Genomic DNA, 11,676 nt, shown 5'->3' on the forward strand with positions numbered 1-11,676 from the left:
GAGTCTGCTTCTCCCTCTGCCTTTGTCTCTGCCTCTCTCTCTGCATGTCTCTCATGAATAAATAAATAATTAAAAAAAATAATTTTCACCATTAAGTATGATAGTTGTTCTAGTAGGTTTTAGTAGATGTCCTTTCTGAAATAGAGGGAGAGCCCTTCCATTGCTACGTACTGAGAGTTGTTTTTTGTTTGTTTGTTTTTGAGAGAGAAAGACAAGCAGAGGGGAGAGGCAGAGGCAGAAGGAGAAGCAGACTCCCCTCTGAGAGGGCCCAATGCAGGGCTCGATCCCAGGACCCAGAGATCATGACCTCAGCCAAAGGCAGATGCTTAACCACCTGAGCCACCCAGGTGCCTCAAACTGAGAGTTTTTATCTTGAAGAGACATTGATCTTTTTCAAATATGTTGAGATTATTCATGTATCTGCCTCTTTTTTTCTGTTACTGTGGTGAATTTTTGAATGCTAAGCCAACTTTGCATTCCTGAAATAAACTCCACTTGGTTATAATGGATTATCATTTATATATGTCTATATGTATTTTTGCTGGATTTCATTTGCTAATATTCTGTCCAGGAATTCTCTATATATGTTCATAAGGGACATTTATCTATAGTTGTCTTAAAATACTACTGCCAGTTTGGGGATCAGCATAATACTCTTTAAAAGGAACTGAAAAATATTTTATTCTCATGTACTTTGTGAAACAGTTTATGATAGAAATCACTGGCGATGCCATCTGGGCCTGGAGTTTTCTTTGTGAATCATTTTTAGTTATAGATCAATTTCTTTTATATATATGCTGCTCTGTAGCTTTTCCTCTTTTTATTCTTACATCACTTATAAAAATTTGTGTGTTTCGGGGCATTTATCCATTTCATCTGAGTCAGGGACTGGCAAATTATAGCCCTCTGACCAAATCTGGTTCATGACTTTGGGTGCTTTAATGCTGCCATGGAGTCATTTGGAGTCATGTGGAGTCATTTCGATAGAAACCTTGTAGACAGACCTCAGTGCCTCAAACATTGACTGTCTGGACCTTTATAGGACCTTTACATTCAGCCTTGATCTAAGTTTTCAAATGTATTGATGTGAATTGGTTTTTGTTTCTTGATATTATCCTTAGCACAACTAGAGGATCTCACATTATGTCCCTCTTGCATTCCTGGTATTGGTGATTTGTGTGTTCTCTCTGTCTCTTTGAAATCAGGCTTTCTGTGTGTTTATCAATTTTATTTACAAAGAACTATGACTTTGTTGATTTCTCTCTATTGTTTTATATTTCAGTGATTCCTGCTTTATCTGGATTACTTCTTTCTACCTTAACTTGCTCCTCTTTTTCAAGTTTCTTAGCATTGTTGCTTACCGATTTTACACCTTTTTCTTTCCTAATGCAAGCATGTGAAGGAAACTTTATAACTTGATGAAGAATATCTACTAGAAACCTGCAGAGAAAATCATGCTTAATGGTGAAACATAGGAATCATTTCCATTAGTGTCAAGAATGAGGTAATTACGTTCACTGTCCCTGACATTCATTGCTCAATATTGTGCTGGTTTCAGCAATATGATTAATGGAGAAGTAGGAAATGAACAGTGGAAAGGAAGACCACAAATGGGGGCTGCACAACACATGCCCTGATAGTGTCAAGAGCCCATCGGACCTGATTTCTTTGGAACTCTGCTTTGTTCCAGCTGAAAAGAAAATCCTTTGTTTCTGATACTGCAGAAGCTGAAACAGGGGTCATTTTCAGGATTCAAGATCCTTGTTGCTATTGCTATAAAAGGAAAAGAACATTACTTCTGTGTTACATTCCTTTTCCTGTTGGAAAGGAATTGAGGGTTCTGAAGCTGACCCCTCAAGTGCTATAGTAGTTACCTTGCAATGTGTGCTGAGGACTGTAAGCTCAGATCTTAATGTTTCAACAGAGGGGCCCTTCCAGCCTCTCGGCCACTGTGGCTTCGGTGTGCCTCAGTTGGGAAATCTGCCTTGCCTGATGGGGAAATTGCACACTTCTGCTATAAGGAAGTTGTTCTTCTTGTGTCAACTTACTTAAGTGTGTAGTATTCAGCCTCATAGTTCTTCAGGTTCACATACATGGTCTCTTTTGTACCATACCAGCACAGGAGCTGGGTGGGTCAGGACAGAACTGAGAATCAGCCACCACCGTGGATCAAGAACTGGTCCTTTTCTCTGACCCGGAGTCTATAACCTTCTGTGCCTGATACCTTCCTTCATGATGAGCACACCATCATCCCACCAAACAAGTAGCCCTCTTTTCGAACACCTGAGTGTCTTAGGCATCTGTAACCTATAAACCTCAGTGGCGGTCATGATTCATGTGGCTATTTTGGGCAAGTGTTTCTTTTTTTTTTCTTTTTTAAAGATTTTATCTATTCATGAGAGAGACACACAGAGAGAGAGAGAGGCAGAGACACAGGCAGAGGCAGAAGCAGGCTCCACACAGGGAGCCCAACATGGAACTCGATCCTGAGTCTCCAGGATCACACCCTGGGCTGAAGGCTGCGCTAAACTGCTGAGCCACCCGGGCTGCCCTGGGCAACTGTTTCTATTTTTATCCAAATATAAGAATTCATAGATGGTAGATACTTTGTTATTTCCCTTGAAGTTTATTTTCTTTTTAAAGATTATATTTATTTATTCATGAGAGACACAGAAAGAGAGAGAGAGAGGCAGAGACAGGCGGAGAGAGAAGCAGGCTCCATGCAGGGAGCCCGATGTGGGACTCGATTCTGGGACCCCAGGATCACGCCCTGGGCCAAAGACAGATGCTCAACTGCTTAGCCACCCAGGCATCCCTCCCTTGAAGTTCAGACTCTGGTAAGGTGGCCAAGCCCTGCGTGTTGGTACCCTTCTCTCTCCAGCATGTGTGTGGAGAGCCCTGCCCCTGTGCCAGGCTACAGTTCTTTCAGTTCCCTGATGGGGTCACCCTATTTCCTGGGTATTCATATGAGCCTCATCTGGTGGCTTCCACTCTGCCTCTGTGGGTGGCCAGCCTCTTACATTTTTTTTACAACCTAAATTGTACTCATCTTTTAAGTCTTAACCTAAATACCCTTCCCTCCAAAATGTCTTTCCAAGCCCTCAATTAGGCAAGACCCTCTCTCTGTGTGCTATCATAGCACTTTCTTCTAACTCCAGCAAAATGATTATAATTACGTATCTACCTTCTGCACTGACCTGTAACCTCTAAGACAGTAATCAGATTTGTCTTACCATATGGGAGAAAATAAAATGTGGATTTGGTGTGGATTGTTGCTGCCATTCATTTGTTCATTGCTTCCTCCCTGCATTCAAATGATGAGTGTGTACTGAGATCCTGCCTTCTGCTGGCCACTGTACTGGGTCTGGGATTGTAGGACTGGATACAAATTTTTTTTTTAACTTTCAACGATAATTTCTTCTTTCCAGAACAAGAAAATGTTTTCTTTTTTTTTTTTTAATCTTTATTTTTATTTATTTATGATAGTCACAGAGAGAGAGAGAGAGAGAGGCAGAGACACAGGCAGAGGGAGAAGCAGGCTCCCTGCACTGGGAGCCCGACGTGGGATTCGATCCCGGGTCTCCAGGATCGCGCCCTGGGCCAAAGGCAGGCGCCAAACCGCTGCGCCACCCAGGGATCCCAAGAAAATGTTTTCTAATTACATTTTGTAGCCCTTCTTTATCAACTCCAGACTACCACACCCTTTTCCAAAACTGTCAGATGCACGCACACACACACAATCACGTCCTGCACTTTGCCTCTGCCCCTCAGGTGATTTTAGCCAGCCACTTCTCCAGGTCCTGGATGTCAGTGGAGCCAGTGTCCCCTCTTCCACCCTTGGCACTGTACTCCAGGAACTCCACTTTGAGGGGCAATTGTGAGAACTCAAATTCTTTGCCTTTCTTTCCTAGCTGAGCAGGGGCAGTGCTGGAACTGTCCAGTGTGCTGGGGGCTGCAGAACGGGTGACCCGTAAAGTGTTGAGTTCTTTCTAAAGCTGTTGCTGAATTAACTTGTTACTTTAGAGCTTATAGTCAGCTGAAGGAGACAAATAGTAAACAAGGAAATAAGTAAGTGAATGATGGGATACTAGTAAGTACTGTGAGGAGAATAAAATAGGAGCCTGTAGAATAATGGGGTAGGAACTAATGGTAAAGGCGATGGCCAGGGAAGGCCAATTTGAGGAGGTAAGTTTGAACTAAGACATGAATGATGATGGGAAGCCAACCGTATAAACATCAGAGGAAGAATGTCTCCAGGCAGATGAAACAGTTTCTCTGGCCTTGAAACAGCCATGATGGAAGTGCATCAAGAAGGCCAGTACAGGTAGAGGTAGGAAAGGGATGTTAGGAGGTCATGAAGGGGTTTGTGCTCATGATGAGGGGTTTGGATTATATTCGATGGTAGGCTTCTTTCCAGTTCAGGATATAGGCTGTGCTTAACCTCCAGCCGAAGGCAAGGTGTACAAGGAAAACAGCCACTTGAGTTTCAAGGTGGGGACAGACAGTTGACTTGAGGCAGACAGACATCCATGATCCTAGCAGAACATCATGTAACATTGCTTTGATCAAAGGCAAGTATAAGAGCTGATTACATGAGAGGGTATTTCTTTTTTAAAAGCTTCCAAGATACATTTTATATGTCACAGGCCATTAAAATGTATGCATTTACAGTTTGATCAGATGGTGATAGTGCCTAATGCTACTGCCCAAATGATTGACATTTTATAACCTTATTTTTTGTGGGTACAGAATTTTATTACTTACAAGAGAGCATTGCCAGGAACATTGAATCTTGAGAGACAGCATCAGATCCCCAGCCTATGATGCTGAGCAGATAATGTTGACGACTTCTACTTCTAATCATCTTTCACTTGACTGAACTTTGGTGACGAATCAATAATGGGAGAAATCACAAGGTGTAGGAGCCTCAGACAAGACAATGCATGTGAAAGCACTTGAAATTATAAATGTTCTTAGAAGGCATAAGATATTAATGTTGTTACAGCCCATGCTTTTTAACCAAATACTGGAACTGATGTAAGATGTGAGATGTAAAAGACTGGATATCATGATCCAGTTGAGAAGATAGCCAATGCCAAAATACCTCTTTTCTGACCAACATGCATATGGATTCTGTAGGTGAACTTCCATGTGCATAGGCTAATGTACATTCATTAATGTCCTCAGCAAACACTGAGTACCTGCTGTGTAGCAGCTAGCTCCTTAGAGGCTCTGCGTACAAAGTAGTGTACTAGACAGCCAAAGATTTGGTTTCACGGGAACACTGAACATGGCTTATATGAAATAATGATCACCTCTGTTGTTTTTTTATAATGCGGCTACTTTTTATAGATGTAAAGTCTTAAAAGTAGAGAAATGCTTATGAGATTTGTGTATGTTCTGAATGTATAAAGTACATTTTTTATTCCTTTGAACCAGCCTTCCATTGTGTTTTATTTTCAAAGATGGTAGGTGGGTCTTAATGGATGTGACCAGTAAGAGCTCAGGCTCTGAAGGCAGACTGTCTGGGTTTGAATTACCCCTCTCCTGCTAATATGCTTATGACTCAATTTCCTCATCTGCAAAGTTAAGATAATAATTGATTTTTATGAAGATTGAATGGAATGTTATAGATAACATAGTTAGTGCCTGGCACCTTGCATATTCTAATTGAATATAAACTGCCTATTATGGTTCCTGTCTTTCTGCCTTCCCTCTCCATCCTTACTAGAATTACATAACCTTCTCCAGGTCAGCTGCCCAGCAGGCCCAGGGAAGTCTGCAGTGCTGGCTGTTTTCTGGGATGTGATAATAGTGCTATAGGGAGCGTGTTTTTGACAGTAGGCCACAAAGGTTTGAGAGCCTCTGGTGATGTGTCATAGTCATGCATTACCAATTCTCTCAGGAGCTAACAGTTTGTAATTGACTGTCCTTTGCAGAGTAAAAAAGGAAAAAGGCAGCATTGTTTTACTCTGTGTTACCCTAAAATAGAACAGAATTGGTGGGAGAGGAGTGTGTAGCTAAGAAGCCTTGAATAAAGCAGGCATACTCTGAATAAATAAGCATGCTAACCAAATGACCACCTAAGTGAGGATCTTTTTTATTTTTCATTTTTTTCTTTTATTATTATTTTTTTATTGGAGTTCAATTTGCCAACATATAGCATAACACCCAGTGCTCATCCCACCAAGTGCCCCCATCAGTGCCCATCACCCAGTCACCCCAACCCCCCGCCCACCTCCCCTTCCAGCACCCCTAGTTCGTTTCCCAGAGTTAGGAGTCTTTCATGTTCTGTCTCCCTTTCTGATATTTCCCACTCATTTTCTCTCCTTTCCCCTTTATTCCCTTTCACTATTATTTATATTCCCCAAATGAATGAGACCATATAATGTTTGTCCTTCTCCGATTGACTTATTTCCCTCAGCATAATACCCTCCAGTTCCATCCACGTTGAAGCAAATGGTGAGTATTTGTCGTTTCTAGTGGCTGAGTAATATTCCATTGTATACATAGACCACATCTTCTTTATCCATTTATCTTTCAATGGACACTGAGGCTCCTTCCACAATTTGGCTATGTGGACATTGCTCCTATAAACATTGGGGTGCAGGTGTCCTGGCATTTCACCTAAGTGAGGATCTTTGAGAGCTTTCTGATACAGTTAACAATGGGAAATATTTTGTATCAGATCTAGGTTACACATCTATGTATACACTCAAAAGTCTGAAATCGAAAGTTTCACAAGATGATACATACTCTGTAATGCAACATTTTCTATGCCATTATATTCCCTGTCATTCCATTTCATTCCCTTGCATTCTGTGAAAAGAGACCTTTAGTTTGAAAAATATTGATGTAAGAAATCAATGGACCTAAAAATAATAGTATGAGTAAGAAAAAATAGTGCAACAGTCTTCAGGTTACATTTTAAATATTTTTCTAGTAATTATCCTGTCTGCTGTACACAAACAAACAAAACAACCCCCAAATAAGAGGGCACCTGGTGGCTCAGTTGGTTAAGCATCTGACTTTTGGTTTCAACTTGGGTCATGATCTCAGGATCCTGGGATCCAGCCCTGCATCAAGCTCTGCCCTCAGCAAGGAGTCTGCTTAAGGATTCTCCATCTCTCTCCCTTCCCATCCCATGTGTTCATGCATTCTCTCTCTCTCTCTCTCTCTCAAAATAAATCTTAAAAAAAATCTTTAAAAACAACAAAAATCACTTGATATTTAGTTCTTACTGTACTTTTACAGAGGTTAGCTCAATTTGATCTTTAAAAATTTGTCATCTTTTCTGTCCCAGCAAAGTTGTGGACTAATTGTCATGAGGACGGAGAATCAGTTCAGTGCAACCAGAAAACTTTGCTGTTAACTCTGACTTTGTCATTACTTTCGAGTTTGCCTGCCTTCTTGAGTCTCAGCTCAAGGGTGGGGTGGGGATGAGGGTTATAATATTTATTGTATTTAAGTACTTAATTTAATAGCATCCCTTCCTTTCTCTCTTACCCCTGGGTTGTTTAAATGCTAGCTGAGATACATATTTGAAATGGTTTTATAAACTACAGGGCTCTTCACAAATAAGAAGGCTGTTGGGCTGTTAGACTATTTATAATTTTTCCCCTCTTTTTACACAATTTCTTCTAGATTTCTCAGTTGAATACCCTGATTGCACTTCTACTGGGAGAACTTCTACCTGGAGAAAGGCAGAAGATCATGACAATTTGTACCATCGACGTCCATGCCAGAGATGTGGTGGCCAAACTTATTTCCCAGAAGGCAAGTTGTTCACAGAAACTCCATGTATTTTTTTGTTGTTTCCTAACAGTGGTATTTATTGTCAAGAGGGACTTCTAAAGAAGTCATTTTTAAAAGTTGCATATTTTTAATTAGTCCTATGAAGTTAGTTGTCTTACTATGAATGACTTTGATTTGAGTTAGCTAATTATTTTCATGAAAGTTATCCCAAGTGGTATCCCACAGGTTTGGCCAACTCTGGAACCTCTAAAGCATATCATCCAAATAATTAACCCAGGATACAAGAACCTTGTAAAGTCACCGTTTTCATTTCCCTGTCTTGAGGCTTTTCTACCCTTCATCCACTTGGTCCGTTGGCCTGTTAGTCTCACCTCTGTGGCTTCCCAGCCCATAGCCTAAAGATTGTCATTTAAACCATTTCTGTGTGCCTTTGATTGGCTTCCTTTTGAAGAAAGAGAAATATTGGTCATCCCTTGTCTTTTCTTTTTAAGGCTAAATGACAGACTTTAGGGAAGTCATTTTCTAATCCTTGCAGGGCATTAATACCCTTCTTACCTCTTTACAAAGCCTTTGTGTCTCTTAAATACTGACAGTGTTTAATGTGAAGGAAGAATTTCCTCAGCTTATTTTCTAAAATACATTCCTACTTAGAAATGTCACAAGTGTGCTGGTCTCTTGAACAGCATTGGTATAACATGCCTATCAGCTACTTTCTCCATACCCCTTTTGTTGTCTTGAGTGGTATTCTAAAGCAAGACCTTTCCCTTCTCAATTTGAATGCATGTGTGTATTTTGAGATGCTTCCTGTTGTTTTGCTAGTTCACTTTCAATTTATAAAAATGAAAGTGAATTTTAATTCTCTCCAGAAAGTGCAAGCAAGCACTGCTTCTTTGTGTAAGCCATAAACTTGTAAAATACTTCTTTATCCAAGTTATGGACCATTAGTGAATGATCTTGTTTCATTGCTAACCCATAACTGATCCTTGCAAAATATCACTTATCATGTATTCTCATTTTGATAATGAACCATTGATAATTACTCTTTGAATATGACCTTGTACCTTCTTACATATTTGATTATGTTTTATTAGTGGTGATTACTTGGAGTAGGGTAAGTTATGTTTTAAAACATGTCCTTTGTACTCCAAGAGGTAAAGACTTTGCCTAATTTCTGATCATCTAAAATACACAAATGTGCAACTTGGAGATTTATGTCGATGTCAGAATACATAGTAGATAATAATTTGGGTAACTTAAATGGTTCCCGAGAAATCCTAGGTTACAAGAGTATGAGACTGGAATTATCTTTTCAAATTGGAAAAAGAGTGGATAGGATTAAAATAAGAAATAGCAATGAAAAAAAATACTGTAACTTGATTTAATGAAAAATGAAGTGGGAAATCTGCCTTAAAAGTAAAACTGGCTTTAGAATGGACTTTGTTGAAAGTATAGTTTGTTTATATCTGTGACATGCAGAAATTACAGGTTATGTGTATTACTACAGAGTGTATTTTTCCATCTGTTTTCAATGATATGAGTATAAAGTTAGAAAAGTGATGAAATCCCCAGGGCTAATTCATAAAAGGGGGAAAAAAAAGCATTGTTGAACAAATTGATGTTGTTTGACAGTAAAAGCCATCTTAAATTGAAGACTGATGACACGTAGTTCAGATTAAGTATTGAACCATCTATATGCAATTGCAACTTGCAATAGCATACATGAGATTGCCCTTTTGTAAGGGCAATTACACAGATTCTAGAGATGTGAATCAGCAGAATTGATTAGATTAATAAAGTCTGTTGCCCTCGAAACTACCAGTGTCTTGTGTATGATGATCATGTGATGTTTTCAGGTTGTCAGTCCCCAAGCCTTTGCTTGGCTGTGTCAGCTTCGTCACCAGTGGGAGGATACCCAGAAACACTGCTTTGTTCATATTTGTGATGCCCAATTCCAGTACTTCTATGAATATTTAGGCAACAGTCCTCGGCTTGTGATCACTCCTCTGACTGACAGGTAACCATGATAAGTTGGAGTCAGATGGGAGAAAGCGAGCTGGAAAAGTCCCCAAGTGTGGGCAAAGGTGTGTGAGATAGAGCAGAATGGAGTAAGAGAAAATGATGAATAAACTTGGAAGATAGGAAAACTGTGTAAATGAACTACTGAAGTGACATAGCAGATGTTGACTTTAGAGATAAAGAGAACCAAATCAGAGAAGCAGAAGTACAGACACTAGACAATTTACAAATCATGAAATCATGAGATTTAAAATTTTTGCATTTCAGGGAGAAAGAACATGGCGGGGAGGCAGAGCCGGAGGGAGAAGCAGGCACCCCACTGAGCAAGGAGTCTGATGGCTGGGTTTGTTCCCAGGACCATGACCCAAGCCATAGGCAATGGCTCAACTGACTGAGCCACCCAGGTCCCCTTCATGAGCAAATTAATATGGTCAAAGACAGCCCTCTTGATCATTGAGTCCATTCTATCTCATTATCTGTGGCTAACATCCTGATGCCAGGATTTGTAACTACCTCCCACCCCTGCATCCCTTCATCTAAAGTGTAAACATAGGAATTGCCTACATGCAGAATGATTTTTGAAGGGTTACCTCCAGTGAAAGGGAGAAAAGAGTGGGAACATACATCCATTTAATGATTTAACAAACACTTAGGAAGCAGTGTGTTGAGTATTCTTCCAGAGTTAAATGGGCATGGTTCCTGGTCCCAAAGAATGCACTTTCTAGTTGACAATGCCAAGCGATTGGCTGGGAGTGAAGAGGAACAAAAAACAAATTGATAACGTTATTTTAGGTGGTAATAATATATGCTATGACAAAAATCAAACAGGGTGATATGTTAAAAAGTATCTTGAATGAAGAGTCCACTATAGACTGTGTGAGGTGAGACCTAAATGATACTGAGGAAGCTATGTAAACATCGTAGGGCAGAAAGTGACAGGTAGAGACAAGTGCAAAGTTCCTAAGGGGGAAAAGAGATTGGCCAGTTCAAGAGACAGAGTCAGCGTGTCTCAAGTATGTCAAGGGACAGGGGGCTACCGTTAGAAGTTCATTGCCACTTGACTCTAAATCAGGATATACACACAATGAATGTTGTAGAGATAGGGATATGTCACATTAATAAAGAATTCCTTATTAGTATTCCAGCCTCTGCAGAATTACTTGGTGGGAGAAAGCACATTTGTTTGTTGGCATTCCTGAAAGAAAAAACATCTCACAATCACAGGAGTATTCCCAATTATGCAATGTCACTATACCACACAATTTATCTGGGAATGAAAGTATAGACAGTTTTAAATATATCAGTAAAGCTAACACTTATGTTGATGGACCTGGGAAGTCAGTGAAATTGTGCCATTAGCTTTGTGATTGTTCTTGCTTGTATTAATCTGCCCATGATATCATCACAGATAAATTGTAATTGTTTTTGCTTTTTTTAAAGATTTATTTATTTATTTTAGAGAGAGAGAGTACAGGGAGAGGGAGAGAGCGAGAAATAATCTCCAGCATATTCCTTGCTGAGCATGGAGCCAGACTCGGGGCTCGATCCCATGACCCTGAGATCATGACCTGAGCTGAAATGAGGAGTCGAATGCTTAACTGACAGAGCCCCAGGCGCCCCTGTAATTCTGTTTTTCTAACTCAGTTCTCTTTACCTTGTCTCTAACTGAAATGCAGTATTTACTATCTTAATTGGTTAATTTTTATACTTCTTTCAGTGTGAGAGATTAAAACTTGTACCTTGACAGAATCACTTGAGAACAGTCAAAACTGCAAATGCTAAGAGTCTATTGCATCCTTGCCAGTATAAATAAAGCTGAGAAGAAGAGAGGCACAGGGTGTAGGAGAAAAAGGGAAGAGACACTTCAAAGTGTGCCAGTATGTGAGGCCTACTAGCTTACTAGCT

The 11,676-nt window shown here is 40.0% G+C and overlaps 1 protein-coding gene across 1 annotated transcript in view; it reads left to right on the plus strand.

Annotated features, from left to right (window-relative positions):
• Positions 1–11,676, plus strand: part of DNAH11 (dynein axonemal heavy chain 11) — a 318,773-nt gene that overhangs the window by 103,131 nt on the left and 203,966 nt on the right. Inside the window, 2 exon segments of the mRNA XM_038557079.1 lie at positions 7,645–7,776; positions 9,609–9,769. Of these exon segments, the coding sequence (XP_038413007.1) occupies positions 7,645–7,776; positions 9,609–9,769 (293 nt within the window).

Source organism: Canis lupus, chromosome 14 (assembly GCF_011100685.1).
Source record: "Canis lupus familiaris isolate Mischka breed German Shepherd chromosome 14, alternate assembly UU_Cfam_GSD_1.0, whole genome shotgun sequence".
NCBI lineage: Eukaryota > Metazoa > Chordata > Mammalia > Carnivora > Canidae > Canis > Canis lupus.